General features: G+C 32.7%; 1 protein-coding gene across 3 annotated transcripts; it reads right to left on the bottom strand.

Moving 5' to 3' along the window:
- Positions 1 to 5,611: 5,611 nt before the first annotated feature.
- On the bottom strand, positions 5,612 to 15,023 carry LOC118049066 (actin-related protein 4). Of its 3 annotated transcripts, none has more exons than XR_012167521.1 (21): positions 14,820 to 15,023; positions 14,651 to 14,742; positions 14,227 to 14,391; positions 14,042 to 14,115; positions 13,855 to 13,935; positions 13,230 to 13,290; positions 13,065 to 13,114; positions 12,296 to 12,350; positions 11,196 to 11,273; positions 11,014 to 11,067; positions 10,752 to 10,805; positions 10,616 to 10,676; positions 9,754 to 9,805; positions 9,570 to 9,636; positions 8,789 to 8,851; positions 8,628 to 8,690; positions 8,097 to 8,159; positions 7,942 to 8,006; positions 7,154 to 7,222; positions 6,856 to 6,965; positions 5,612 to 5,988 (listed from the first exon to the last, which is right to left on the bottom strand). XR_012167521.1 is itself a non-coding variant. In XM_035058942.2 (20 exons), the coding sequence occupies exons 1-20, from the start codon at positions 14,830 to 14,832 to the stop codon at positions 6,920 to 6,922; spliced, it is 1,326 nt and encodes a 441-aa protein (XP_034914833.1). In that variant the 5' UTR covers positions 14,833 to 15,023; the 3' UTR covers positions 6,049 to 6,919. The 3 variants fall into 3 exon arrangements, 1 of the variants encoding a protein (XP_034914833.1); XR_012167522.1 differs by having other exon boundaries at positions 5,612 to 5,896; XM_035058942.2 differs by lacking the exon at positions 5,612 to 5,988 and having other exon boundaries at positions 6,049 to 6,965.
- Positions 15,024 to 15,721: the final 698 nt, after the last annotated feature.

The following is a 15,721-nucleotide window of genomic DNA, read 5'->3' as shown; positions in this document are numbered from 1 at the left end:
TTTTTTATGTATGCTATCTTTTCTTTATAAGCTTGCTAAATAAGGCCTATAAAAAAAGGTTTTTTTAATCAAATTTATACCATAAGCATTATAAAGAGAGGGTAGTCGTCATAACCTAATTTTTTACTCCTCTCAAATATCCCAAAAAAGGTAACAAATATTTCAATAAAACAATATCTCAACAAATGAAAAACATTTTTAAAAAATAAAATTTAGGATAAAATTAAAGTGAAATTGAGAGAAAATGACTAAAATTAGCTAAATAATTAAAAATTAGAAAGTTAATGATTGAATTGAAAAAGACATCAAAATGCAAGAACCATTTTAATGCCATTCAATAATGAAATTGAAACAAAATTGAGAGAAAAATGATTGAATTTGGATGAATAATTTTAAATATAAGAGTCAGGGATTGAATTTGAAAATGTAGAAAAATACAAGGACCATTTTAATGCAATCAATGATGAAATTGAGAAGAAATATTGAGAAAAGGGTGAAGTTTTCCAAAAATAAAAAGATTAAGGATCCAAAGACCAAGTTCAAATAAGCAAAGAAATTAAGGGACCTCTTTGGAAATTTTTTAAAATAATTGTTTTAAATTAAAACAACGTCATTTCATTTAAGTTGAATGACATCGTTTTACTTAAGTAAAAGGATGTTGTTATGTTTAAGTGAAATGATGTTTTATTTCTTTAATAAAATGATGCTTTTAGCTTGATTTTGGCTATATTCATCTTTATAATATGCATCTCACAGTTGCTAAATAATACATCATCAGCTAAAAAAAAAAAGTGATTGAACCTTCTGAAACAGTTGTGAAAGTGGTGCAAAGAGGCTTATCCAAATAACTTTGGTCAAAGGGAAAAACGATGGTAAAAGGTTGAGATTAACCAAGGGAAACTGATGGCCATGATCATTCCACCCAAAAAAGGTTCTAGAAGATTTATCCATATATATATATAAAGAAGAGATGCAAGAAATAAGAGCCAAGTTAAAGAGAGGAAAATATATATATATATATATATATATATATATATATATATATATATATAGAGAGAGAGAGAGAGAGCGCTAATGAGAAAAAAGGAAGGAGGTGAAAGAAAAGTGGAATAACGAAGAAGGGAAATAAAAATAAAATGTTTTGCATAGGTTATTATTCATAATGCAAAATAATTAGATTTTAGTCTAATCCAAAAAAATCACATTTTACTGCAATTAAGAAAATCTTGAAATTCTTAAGTACCACATCTGATTATGGTATTTGGTATTCAAAAGAATCGAAAACAATTCAATAAAACTTATGGGTTTCACACTTGCAAGAAAAAACATATAATGAAACCCTAAAAATACGTAAAGCTAGCCAATTGTTTTTTTAAAGCTCAAAATAAAAAAAAATAAAAAATTTTGTTCTATAGAGCTTATAGCTTTCTCTCGGGATGCAAAAACATATCGTGAGGCCTTAAAAAGTGCCTTACCTATTTGGTAGGTTTTTTAAATAACAAAAGTATGAAAAACTTGACTCAACAAAACTAATAATTTTTGTGTTGACATGCAAAATCATACTTAGAAGCCATAAAAAGGTGTTTAAAGTTACCTAATATTTTTTTAAAGTCTAAAAGTTTGAAAAAGTCAACTCCATAAAACACATGATTTTTGCATTGACATGTAAAAACATATAGTGAGTTGTAGAAGTTGTTTGAATATTAGGCTTTTAAAAGCATTGAAATTTGAAAAATCCAATTCCATAAAACTTAATATTTCACATAGAAATGCAAAAATAAATAAATTATAAGGCCCTTAAAGTTGTCCAAAGTTGGTCAATAAGCTTGTTAAAGAACAAAAAAGTAAAACATTTAATTTCATAAAAAATATTATTTTCAAATCAACATGCAAAATCATTCAATTAGGCCCAAAAAGATGCCTAAAGTTGGCAGATAGGCTTCTTAAATAACAAAACTACAAAAAACAAATCCACAAAACTTATGATTTTGCACTAGTTTACAAGAACGTAACGTAAGGCCCCAAAAGATGCTTAAAACTAGTTGGTAGGATTTTTAAAGTAAAAAAATATATGAAAAACCAATTCCACAAAACTTATGGTTTTTCCATTAGCATATAAGAACATAATTTGAGGCTTAAAAGTTTCCTAAAGTTGTTTAGTATATTTTTTAAAGCATAAAAAAAAAAGCCCAATTCCATAAAACTTAAGATTTTTTCACCAACATGCAAAATCATATTGTAATGCACTAAAAGGTGCTTAAAGCTAGCAGATTGGGATTTCAAAGAACAAAAAAACCCCATTCCACAAAACTTATGGTTTTCATACCATCTTACAAATATATATCATAAGGTCTTAAAAGGTGTTTAAAGGTGGCCAATAGGTTTTTTAAAGTAGAAAAATATGAAAAACTCAATTCTATAAACTTATATAATTTTCACACTAACATGTAAAAAACATGTTGTGAAGCTCCAAGAGGTTTTTAAAGCTAGTTGGTAGGCTTTTAAAAGTATAAAATTATAGAAAAATCTAATTAAACAAAACTTATGGTTTTGTCACTGGCAAGAAAAATCACAACAAACACCTTGAAATGTAACTAGAATTGGTTAATTGGCTTCTTAACGCACAAAAGTGTAAAAAATTCAATTCACAAAACTTGTGATTTTTGCACCAGCATGCTAAAATATACATAAATTTATAAAGAATGTTTAAAGTTGGTTGGTAAGCTTTTGAAAGAACAAAAATGTCAAAAACCCAGTTGCTTAAAGCTTATGATTTTTTTACTAACACGTAAAACATATTGTGAGGCTATACTAGGTGCCTAAAGTTGGCAGTTGGCTTTTTAAAGCACAAAAATACGAGAAATTCAATTCAACAAAACCTATGGTTTTCTCATGCAAAATCATACTAAAGGTGTCTAAAGTTGGCTTGTGGGTTTTTTAAAGCACAAAACTTGATAATAAAAAAACTCAATTCAAATTATCTTCTGGTTTTCATACTAGTATACCAAAACATATCGTGAGTCTCTAAAAGATATGCTTTTTAAAGAGGAAAAAAATAGAAAAAACTAAATTCCATAAAACATATGGTTTTGCATTGGAATGCAAAAATATATTGTGAAACCCTAGAAATAGCCTAAAGCTAATTGATACGCTTTATGTTGATACACTTTTAAAATACAAATGTTTTGAAACACTATTCTACAAAACTTGTAGTTTTCGCATCAACATACAAAAACATATCGTGAGGCCCTAAAAGTTATCTAAAGCTAGCTAGTATGTTTTTTGTATCGACTTGTAAAAACATACTTTGAAACCCTAAAAAATACCTAAATCTGGTCAATAGAATTTTTAAAGTACAAATTTGCCTAAAAAACAAATTTTATGAGACTTAAGGTATCCTAACCAACTTGTAAGAACTTATGGTGAGTACTTAAGAGGTGCCTAAAGTTGGCGAGTATGGTTTTTCAAGCATAAGTGTAAAAAAACACGTAATTAATAACTTACAATTTTAACACCAGATGAAAAAACATAAAGTGAGGCCTTACCAATTGTTTAGAGTTGCCTGGTAGGCTTTTTAAAACATAAAAAACCAATTTCTCAAAACTTATAATTTTTGTATCAGCATTTAAAAAAATATTGTAAGGCTCTAAAGGGTGCCCAACGTTAGTCAATAGGATTTTTTAAAAAGTATAATAGTACCAAAAACACATTTCCATAAAAATTATAGTTTCACATTGGTATGTAAAAATATATCATGATGCCTTGAAAGGTTTCTAAAGTTTGTTGATAGGCTTATTAAAGTTTAAAAGTATGAAAAACTCAATTCCACAAAATTTATGGCTTGCACATCAATACGCAAAGACATACAATGATTCCTTAAAAAGTACCTAAAATTGGTTGTAAGGTTTTAAGGAAAAAATATACAAAAAACATAATTCCACAAAACTTATAGTTTTTATAATGACGTGTAAAGACATATAAAGAGTTCTACATGGGTGCTGAAAGATTATAAGTAGGATTTTTAAAGCATATAATTACCAAAAAAAAACATAATTGGACAAAAATTATGGTTTTCTAACTAGCATGCAAAATCACACCAATAGGCCCTTAAAGATGCTTAAAGTTGGCTTATATGCTTTTTAAAGCATGAAAAAAAAAACTCAATTTCACAAAACTTATAATATTTGTATCAACATACAAATCATATTGTGAGTTTTTAAGTTGTGACTGATGTAGGCTTTTCAAGCACAAAATTGCAAAAAATTACAATTTCAAAAAATTTTAGTTTTGAAATCATTATGCAAAATAGTATTCTCAAGCATGAGAAGGTGTCTAAAGCTGACGACAAGCTTTTTAACTTTTTAAAGCACTAAAGTGTAAAAAACACAACTATATAAAACTTATGGTTCTTACATCGGCATGCAAAAATATATCATGAGGCCTTAAAAGATGCCTAAATCTCGTCAATAGGGATTTTAAAGCTCAAATATATAAAAAAACTCATTCCAAAAAACTCATGATATTGACACTAATATGCAAAATCATATTGTGCATCCCTAAAAAGGTCTAAAGTTGACGGGTAAGTTTTTTAAAGCATAAAAGAGTGAAAAATCCAATTTGACAAAACTTATGGTTTTTATACTAGCATGTAATAACATATTGTGAGGGCCTAAAATTGTCAAATAAGCTTCTTAAAGCTTAGAAATTTGAAAGACAAAAGATAACAAAACATATGGTTTTCACACCAGTATGAAAAAACATGATGTATGGGCCTTAAAGGTGCCTAAAATTAGCGGGTAGGCTTCTTAAAGCACAATAGTGCAAAACACACAATTTAACCAAACTTTTGATTTTCACACCAGCATACAACATACAATAACATATTGCGAGACCCTAAAAAGTGTATAATGTTGGCCTATAGGATTTTTAAAGCACAAAATTGAGACAAAAACATGATTCAACAAAACTAGTTTTCATAACGACATGCAAAAACATATTGTGACGCTCTAAAAGGTTTCTAAAGTTCATTGGTATGCTTTATAAAACATAAAGGTACAAAAAACTCAGTTCCATAAAACTTATGAGTTTAGCATTCATTGACATGCAAAATCATATTGAGAGGCCATAAAAGGTACCAAAAATTGGTTCGATAGACATTTTAAAGCAGGAAAAAAAAATTCCAAACTTGTGGTTTTTACATCATGATGCAAAAATATACCGTGAGTCCCTAAAGGTACCTAAATTTGGCCAACAGGCTTTGCAAATGACAGGTGGAAGAAAATAAATTTCACAAAACTTATAATTTTCACATCAACATGTAAAAACATACAGCGAGTCATGAAGAGGTGCTTAAAGTTAGCCGGTTGGTTTTTTGAAGCACAAAAGTGCAAAAAATCTTAATTTGAAAAAACTTATAGTTTTCACACTGCATCTAACAACATTTCATAAGTTCCTAGAAAGTTTCTAAAGTTTGTCGAGAGACTTTCTAAAGCACAAAAAAGCAAAAAACACAATTCTACAAAATTCATAGTTTTTGTACTGGTATGCAGAAGCATACTACAAGGCTCCAAAAGATGTCTAAAGGTGACCAACACTTGTTAAAGCACAAAAATTGCAAAATGCAATTGCACAAACTTATGATTTGTGTACTAGTATGCAAAAATATATCATGGGGTCTTGAGGGTGCCTACGGTGCGCAAAAATATATCACGAGGCCCTGAGGGTTCCTAAATCTTCCAACAAGATTTTATAGCACAAATATGCAAAAGATCCAATTCCACAAAACTTATGCTTTTCACACTAGAGCGCAAAAACATACCATGGTTCCTAAAAAGTGATTCCCTGTAAGCTCAAGCCTGAGACTAGTCGAACACATCCTGGCACCAATTGTTCAGCCCTAAGAGCATCACTTTTAAGTCAAATCCAATCTACTCATCATCATCATCAACCATGAAGACAGAAACATGCATGCATTGAATGAAAGCACACCTAGTTAACACAACAAGTCCCAAAAAATTAATCCTACAATCATCATCAACAATACATAGCTCACAAAACACAAAAATCAAGCAACTTTTATAAAGACGTATTGTTACTTTAATTCCATCTCCAAATAGTTCAAAGTTGATCACTCTACTCTTTGCATAGACACACTGGCATGAATTTAAAGCTATATAAACTATCTTGAACCCCAAGTTAAGTCAATTCCATCTTTAACATGGTAATTCTCTCTAAATCTTTTTCTAAGCAATCATTTTTAATCTTGATAAACACACACAAGATAACCTCTGAGACTTCATTCCCTCTACACATTTACTAAATCCCCTAAGCCAAACAATAACTCGTTTTGTAGATTTTCATGCTACCCAAGTTGTCTTCTCAACCTCCTCGTTCATCCATTAGTCTCAAAACGAACCCGGGTTTTCTAGGGTTTTCCGTGAGTCTTGTCAAGTACTAAATTCCTCTTCTTTTTCAATTTTTTTTTTTAATTTTGTTTTTTTCCAAATGTATCTTTCCTGTCAGAGTACCAATAATACAGATTGTTCGCGTTCAAGGCATAACACATGTTTGTCAATAGTAACATGTTATATAGACAACCCTTGGCAGTCCGTACAAATGGGCATCGAACTATGCTAGAGGGTCAAATAGTTAGTCGCGGCATGCGTGAAAGGGATGCAAGATGGAAAATGCTGATACAAAGCTAATGTTAAGCAAGGTCAGGAAAATGATGATGATGATAATAATGTAATCTAAGCTAATTTTTCGTGGTGGCAGTGGATGCTCTGAACTTGCTTGGAATCTATATGATCCCCAAAATGTTAGCACTCAGATGACATGAAAGACAGCTTCACCAACCATAAAATTGTCCACCACGAAAACTGATACAACCTTCTGCACAGCTACCATCACAAATATTGTATCAAGGGCATTTTCTCTGTACATAAGACGCCCCATGCTCTTCATACCTGTCAATTCCACACGCTTAAATTGAGTATGAAATATTTGCTCAACCTTGAATTCGTAAAGCTTACTCTCAAATTTAAATTCTGAAAATCCTTGAAAAAAAGAGAGCATAACTTGAAAATATGCTCCTTTAACCTCAGAAATTAACTGGCATCCATATAACAGAGAGCTCTGAAAGATGGGAACTTACTCGGACTTGGAGAACCACATCTGCTGGAATGAACCAAGAGATGCCAATATACTCCCTCCTATCCAGACACTGTTAAATAATCATTTGTAAAATCATCAATTCTAAACCATGATAAGAACTTGTCAGCTAGAGAAATATCACATATAATTAAACTTGAAAAGATTCAAAAAAAAAAATCAAATTATCAGCTCTTCTGCATGTCTTGTACATGAAAGCATTGGAGGTAAAGAATTCAAACTATATCTAATACACACTGAAATCACCAAACCATGCTTCAAATGCATGGGAATAAACTGATTTTGACTGCCAAGATAATCCCATCTTTGTTTCTCACAAAGACGATAACACATCAAAGCACTATACATGGTAAAAGTTGAAAACATTAAAAAATGAAGGAATTACTCCAAGTTTCAAGTTCGCAGTGAATTTTCCACCAGGATGGGTACTGTTTTCTGTGCTCTGTGAGATATCCGGCTATACACAAAACTTTCAATTATTAATTTGATAGGCTTATCTTTGTTTCTAAATTGATTTTCTTCAGGATTCTCAATACTTCAACACATCTATCTCTAAAGCTATCCCCAAAGATCATTTTTTAGTTAGCCACCAGTCATACAAAAAATGAGATTGCATAGTTCATACATTATTGTTGCCTAAAATACACACAAGCCACTAGGTGCCAAACTGTAGAAGTTGTTACACTGGAAAACAGATGCCAATATAAGCCAAGTTCTGACAATATTTACAAGCTCTCGCACACAAAAGCAGAGAGAGAGATTTAATCAAACCTGAATCTCCTTTCAGTTGCATTTCCACTAGCAAGCACTTTAACTCTGGCAGTTTGAGGAGACTCCTGCATATGAATGAATAATCATTCCATTATTTTATAACTAAATCCAAAGCAGAAGGGTGGACAACAAGTATCTTGTCAACCAAAAAACACCTCAAGCAAATCTTTCTCAAGCCGTTCCTTCAACTGTTGCATTGATGCTGTTCCACCAGCAAGCTACATAAAAGCGGAAAGAGGAGCAAATGAACATTGAAATTTTAAACATAATGTAGTAAAACTACAATCCATGTATTTCTTTTTTTCTTTTTCACATCGTAGATATTCATAAAACTGACACTATGATATGATAATCTGACATTAAAATTGATGCATACAGTTATGTGTAATCTATGGCATGAATCACAATCAAAATTTTAAGTAACCCATAGCTGACTCTATTTGTTGATCATAATACAGTCAACTAATGTTAAGAACACTCAATCTCCACCCCCATCAAATAAAGGGATAAAAAAATAAGTGAAATCCTTGAACAAATAAAAGAGAAAAGCAAAGAAACCTTCAAAGTTTAAGAGCACAAATCCTACACCCCAATCATTCCATCAGTTATCCAGCCATCCACACATTTTGCTAGTTATTTTCTTTCAACATTACAATCAGAGTTGACAATGAGCACGTTCACTTTACCAGTATACTACTGAACAGTTCTCTTCGAATGTCAACATCACACTTATTAATGCTTTCAATAACCTGCATATTGGGAAAGAGCTTAGCAAAAGTCAGAGAAAGATAGCTACTAATTTTTAAGTTCAACAGAAAACATTTTAAGTAAAAATGAGTAAATTTACCATTTGTGGCAAACCGCGAACACTAGGAGCAATCTCCACAAAATTATCCATACCAGGAATTGTCTGATATTAGTCACAAAACAATTGCTATATGAGAACACATGGTCAAAAATTTCACACTTGAAATACAAGATGGACTTGTATACAATACATAGAACCATTTGCAACCCACAGATGAATCAAGCAACTCATGAATATTTCATATGAACATAAGATTCACATGTACTAAGAAAAGGATAATTACTGGTTAAATATACAGATTAAATTATCATTGACGCTTGTTTATGTTAAACAAAAATATAACTCTAACAAGAAGCATCAAAGTTCAGGAACAAACAAGATTTCAAGAATACCAACAAAGATATTATAGAAAGACCCATTCAATAACTAAAATGTAGAAACTAAATCAAATGAGAAAAGAGTTACGGTAAAGATACACCAAACAAATAAAATAAGAGCCCTGCATTATAAAAAAATTTGTACTTTTTTCTCTTTTTGGAAAAAAATACCAGAATTCATGTCCACCGTGAAGTTTTAACATGTGCACAAGGCAGTCAAAAATAAAATGTTAGCATAGATTTTTTAAAAATTTCCCTCCATCAATGTAGTTAAAAGAAGAAAATAGAAGTACTTCGAGAAAATTGTAGCAATCTACAAATTGTTCCATGAAGTGAATAAACTAATGGACATCTCCCCAAATGACTATGAATATTGCAGAGTGACAGAAAATGCAATGGAAAAGTCATGGAATAGGCATTGTGAGGGTTCGTGAGCCATGAACCTGAACCAAGGATGGATTGAATAGAATATCTGGAATCTTGAATCTATCAGCTCCAATTTCAATTGTCCTGTTTGTGTTTAAGAACGAAATATCAGATAGAAAACTGTAATGTTCAATGTTCAAAATACAAAAAGTAAACCGACCAGCATTTAAACTTGATAATACTGTATTGATTGGGACTTACTGGCCATCCGGAAGCTCATATGGAGTCATTGGAATGTTTGAGTATGAACTTTCTGAATTTGCAAAGACAAAGGACAAGGAAACAGAGAGAAAAAGAAAGGTTTACATAAATCAACACTTGTGAAACTGAAAACAAATTATGACTTGTTATGCCAACCAACATAACTAAGCAAGAGATTCAGTTTTACTGAACAAAAGCTTAATTGTCATGATTTATCATGGCAAAGGTGGGTCATTCACTCATCATATATTGATTGAGACGGTATGGTCCTTGGCTTCTCAAGTTTTTACATTTTCTGGAATTCTATTCACCAATTTTGAAAATGTTAGACTACTCTGTCATTACTCGGGAAAAAGAAAGTTGCTTTAGGAACTTTGGGATGCATTAAGTTGGAAAAATTCAAGGAAACTTCAGGAAAATATTTGACAGAGCCTGTTCACAAATAATAGCCTAAATCATAAGACACACTAACCCAAGTGATGAAGCAGAAGCTTTGAGAAAAAAAAATTAAGCAGGTTTCTAAGATACAATACAAGTTTCATTTGCAATGTTAATTCTACATCGCCAGTGATCCAACCCCTCAGAGGAAATATGAACACATTTTGTGTAGGGAACAAACAGATAGTGGCAGTAAAGCTGATGCCTAGGATTAAATTAACCACAACTTTATTGAAGGTTGAATGCAGCTCTGATGTCAAACAACAATAACAAGAAATACGACAAATTGGATGTCCCACAAACCATATCCACATACAAAACATATAGACAATCCAGAAATTCCATTGAGTGGGGCGTGCGATCTTAATGGACAAAATCTACAAGCAATCAAGCATTGCAAATACAATATGAAGAAAATACACACCATCATAGGGCGTATCTGGTGCACGACACACACATTCCTTGATATCACTTGCAATCACTCTCTGTTTCCAAAACAAACAATCAGATACAAAACGATACTCATCTTCACAAGGAATATTGTCTAGACAATCACAGACCTGAGAATAGAGTCTGTAGCTTTCACTTGTATTTGTAAAATCAAGATCCACTGTCTAAGACGTTCAGAAAAAATATAAGAGAAAATGTCAAATGCATATATTAGGAAAAAAAAATCCAGATGAACAAAAAGCAACAGTGGAAATTAGATCTGAATTCAGAAAGCGAAAGAAATGACGAGGGAAATCTAGCAGAAACATGGAAAGAAATCATATTCCCAAAAGATAATGACTAAAACAATTTCCAGTGACATTTTAAAAATACCTGAAACACGCCCGGCTGTATTTCCTTTCTTTTGAAAGAGTACCTTGGTTTTATCTGCAAAGCCAAATAAAAAGATTACTTAGAAAACAGGAAAGCAAAAAAAAAAAAAAAAAGCATACTTCAGTTAGTTCTGACAAAAGAACTCGCCTTTCAAAGTAAAATTCATTCCTATACTAACTCACCATGACACCTTTGCTCTCCAAGCTTTTCATCAAGCAATCAGTAAGAAGTTCTCCTCCAATAGGAGAAAAGGCCACAGCCTATAACCACAAAAGCAATAAAAAGAAGAGGGCTGTCAGTATGTCATGGCAAATAACTCTACCTTGGACCTTTGACATTAAGGGGAAATGCATCAAAATAATGTTTTTTTATTTTTTTTATACTTCATTTTTTACAACACATCAAAACAATCCAAAAACACCAAAAAATTAATTTGAAGCTAAAAAAAATTCAAAAATTTCCAAAAGCACGGCTGGACCGCAATGCCAAACAGGGCCTAAAAAAAGGCCAGCCAAACTTTATTGTTCCCATAAGCTCTAAATATTTAGGAAAGAGAAACTGAGCAGCAATAAGTCCGCTGCTGACAAGTGATTTGGGAAAAAGGTTGATTTTTAATTAAGTTCCAATAATTGGAGTGTGCTGTAACAATTATTCAACAGGCTTGGTGCTCTCTTGCATGGAATCCTTTTTTTCCTTTATCTTTTAGGAGCAAGTCTTGCAAATATACTTCGTTTCTAATGAATTTCTTTATTTACTCCAACAAAAACATAAACATCAAAGGAACCATCTTTTTGCCTGCTTGCCAACCACAACAAGACAATTTCCAATAAAAGATATCAACACTTTTATCACTTGACATGCTGAGGATATATCATAATTGTAGATTTATCTTAGAGTTTAGGGACACATTCATGATGTTTGAGAGGATACAAAAAAATTACCAAGAAAAAAACTAAAGGAGAGACCTCCATGCTCACGTGAAAGCACCAGAGATATTAAAACATTTCACAAATTCTCAGTTCATTTTAAAGGGAATATGGGTCCTCCAAATTCGATAATTTCCTAAGGAACTATCCAATATCTTCAAATGAAAATTGAAAATGTAAAGATGCAGAATTTACTTGCAATTTAAGTTAAGAAATGTCAACAATAAAAAAAAATTGTACAAATATCAAGACTGATATCAATTGCTTTATTGTTGAAAGTTTAAAGACAAATACCAGAGCCTAAATGCAATTATTTGCTAGTAAAATAAGCCACATGATCAGGAAAAGAGCAGTACCTTTTGAATAACATAACCATCATGGACTGGCGCAATTGTAGTTGATCCTCCACCACTAGCACAGATAACATTATATCAGTGTTATATACTATGCAATAAATCAATCAATATGTTTTACAAAAAGATGTCATATAGAATGTAAGGGAGCATCAAAATCTGTTATTGCAAATAAGATCTTTCTAGAAGCAATCGCCAAACTTCCAACGTGTTAACATCCACATTGTGGTTTCAAAACACTGATTACAGCCAACATCAATTTAAGCAGATAAATTGCCATGTTAATCCATAGAATGTTTCAATCTTCTAGGTTTAGCACATTGCTATCAACTTTTCATGAAAAGCACCAATTTCAAATTCTGTTATCCACCATTGGATTTGCATAACTTGAATTTTCTAAGTTCTGGATATTGCTCATGGATGAGAAATACAACAGTTCTAAACTATGTTATTTACCAATGTCATTGTCTATCTTCACATCAAAATGTTAAAAGCAAGTTCCTTTCCTTGTATTTTGTTCTTTTCACTATTTAAATAACGCTACAATCTGCAGTAATTAAGCCCACAGTTAATTCTTCTATCTCATGTATTCTTTTTAGAATGTGTATGGCAAGAAATACACTGTGGAGATAAGAGACAAGGTGGTTACTTTCAACTAAAATAGCACAAATAGTAAGAAGATTGAAGATAAGAGTGAAGTAAATTCAGACACACTGACACTTCCAGTTGACGACAGTATACACTCATGAATCAGCAACTAAATATATCCTACCTATCAACAACTAGCGAGGTAGCACGTCCTGATGCAAAAGATGTTAAAACCTGGCAGCACGAGGAACTTGAGTCATACCAAATTAAATGACATCCTCCAATCATATTAATATATATATATATGGTACAAATTGGAGACAAGGGCACAAGATGGAAAAGGGCATACAGCATTCTTCGCCAAAAATAATGCAGGAGTAGCGTACTTTTCAAACATAAGCTCTGCTGTCCTGTCAGTTATGCAGCAACCCAACCATAATCAGCAAGCATCAAAGCAGCATGATGAAACAAGCTAAGACCAAGAAGCTTAGTTTGTTTTTAATAACACAAGCTGAGATAAAAGGAATATTTTTATGAAGATTTATTGCCTGCACAAAAACAAGCTGGTGAATGATAATTTAAGGACGAAGTTGGGGGGGGGGGGGGGTACTCACTAGCATCACTTTGAAACATGGAATGAGTGATATGATTACCATGAGAACCATAAGTGAAGTAAGAACATGTTGCAAAACTGGGAGTTTTTTCCTTCACACATTATTTGGGATAGATCACGCTATTCAATTATTTATAGAGAATGACCTTGATATAGCTTCATGGTTTATACCACAAAATTGGGTATTCAACAAAAATCAATGGTATTATTATTAGTCATTCTCATAGAATCACAAAAGCAAGAACTCTTTTGTTTGATCAAGAGGGTTACTCCCAGATAACATACAAAAGGAAACAAATTCTGACAGATGCAGCTGGCATTGAATGATTTAAGTACATATCATCATGTATTGCCAGCTTACCTTTCTCTCTGTTGTTGACTGTTGGATGAAGGTTCTGCAAGTAGCATTGGATGCTCCTTTGGATCAATCAATAGACACTCCCTAAAGACAGTAAAATTTAAATTTAGATATTACAAAATAAAAGAAAAGAAAACAAGACCACCGAACATTTTAAACTGAAATCAGAGTGTTGATAATGAAACATTACCTGAAAGCATGATCCCATATGCTATCCACAATATCCCAGTCAGCAACAATCCCGTCCTTAAAAGGTGATAACACCTGATGAAAGGCAGAAAAGCTTAGGAAAACGCTAAATTTATCACATAGCCTGAACAATTCCACCTAGCCTTTCAGAAACATGACAAGAAGATAACTGGAACACCAACTGACCTCCATATGGTCCCGACGAAACCCTAAGGCCTGAGATCCTACAAATAATTTACGTTTTCCCTTCCCTTTCTCAGAATCTTTGACATTGTTTTTAGAATCTACAGCAGCATTCTTCTCGTTGCTTGTCATGTCATCGACATCCATTTGATCAATTGATCCCACAACCTGGGCAGTAGTTATCCATGTATCAAGAAAACCTCTAAAACAAGGGAAGATAGCAATAACAACAATGTCTAAACCCTAGCTGACAGCCACAAGCATTTTCCAATTTCCTCTCCATCAAAACCACAGAAAAGACATAAACATTATCCATTTTTTAAATTTCAAACACGAATTCCTTGTTTTAAAAGCAATTAAAAAAAAGAAAGTAAGTTAAAATGTTGGTGATGTAGAAGGTTAAATAACATGAGATGTAGAGACTAACAGAAGGAAAGACCGCCTTGGGTGCGTCCTCGCCGGCATAACCAGCTTTGCAAGTGTGAGAACCCAAGTCAATGACTATAGCTGACACTTCATCTGTTTTCACCAACAAGATTATCAGCAAAGAAAATAATTAAAAGAAACAATTTCGAAGACATGTTTTTGAAACTCACCACCACCGTACATGATTGCTGCAAGTTTTCAAGAATGAGTGAATTTCTGAGGTTTCTGAGGTTAGGGTTTTAGAAAGAGCATATGGCGATGGCTGGCTCGGTCTCTTTCGAAGGAGGAAGGAGTTGTTAGCGCTTAGCAGCTAGTCAGGCCATGAGTTTCTAACCCGAGTTTTGACATGCGATGGATCTACACTGGCCCAGACCTGGAGGGAATGAGATGGACTCCTAACTTAAAGCCCGTCCGATTCACGATTGCTCGAGTCTACGAGAGGAGGAAATAAAATAATAAAGATGATCGCATGGCATGTATGCATGCCTCTAAAAAAATCACCTTTATTGTAGGTGTTTCTTTCACATAAAATGTTCAGTGTGAAAAATTTATTTTTGTAAAATATTTTATGATAATCGGTAGGTAATGATGTAAAAAATACAGTACTAATAAAATGATGATGATGGTGATAATATTTTAGGTTGATGAAATAAATGTGTGGAGTGATAGCGGTCATTATAGATATTAGAGGTGTGCAAAAAAACCAAAAAATCGAATAAACCGAGAAAATCAAAAAAATATTAACTGAAAAAATCGAATCGAAAAATAAAACCGATCAAACCGATTAGAATAGTTAGAAAAAATCCCGGTTTGGTTCAGTTTTCGGTTTTGTAATGCAAGAACCGGTTAATCCGAACCGAACCGAACCGGTTCAAAAAATATACTATAAATAGAAAAAGTTACCCCCCAAGCCAGTAACCCTAGCCCCCTCTCGCCTCTTCTTGTCCCTCTCCCTCCCCCTCGGCCTCCTCGCCTCTTAATCTCCCTCTCCGATCCCTTCATCCTCCGACAACAAGCAGAGTCGACACTGAGGTAATTCTATTCCTTTTTAATTCACACGGGAATGACTCCT

Source organism: Populus alba, chromosome 12, assembly GCF_005239225.2.
Source record: "Populus alba chromosome 12, ASM523922v2, whole genome shotgun sequence".
Classification (NCBI taxonomy): Eukaryota; Viridiplantae; Streptophyta; class Magnoliopsida; order Malpighiales; family Salicaceae; genus Populus; species Populus alba.
Note: the sequence above shows the minus strand (reverse complement) of the source record. Positions and strands in the feature narration are given on the sequence as shown.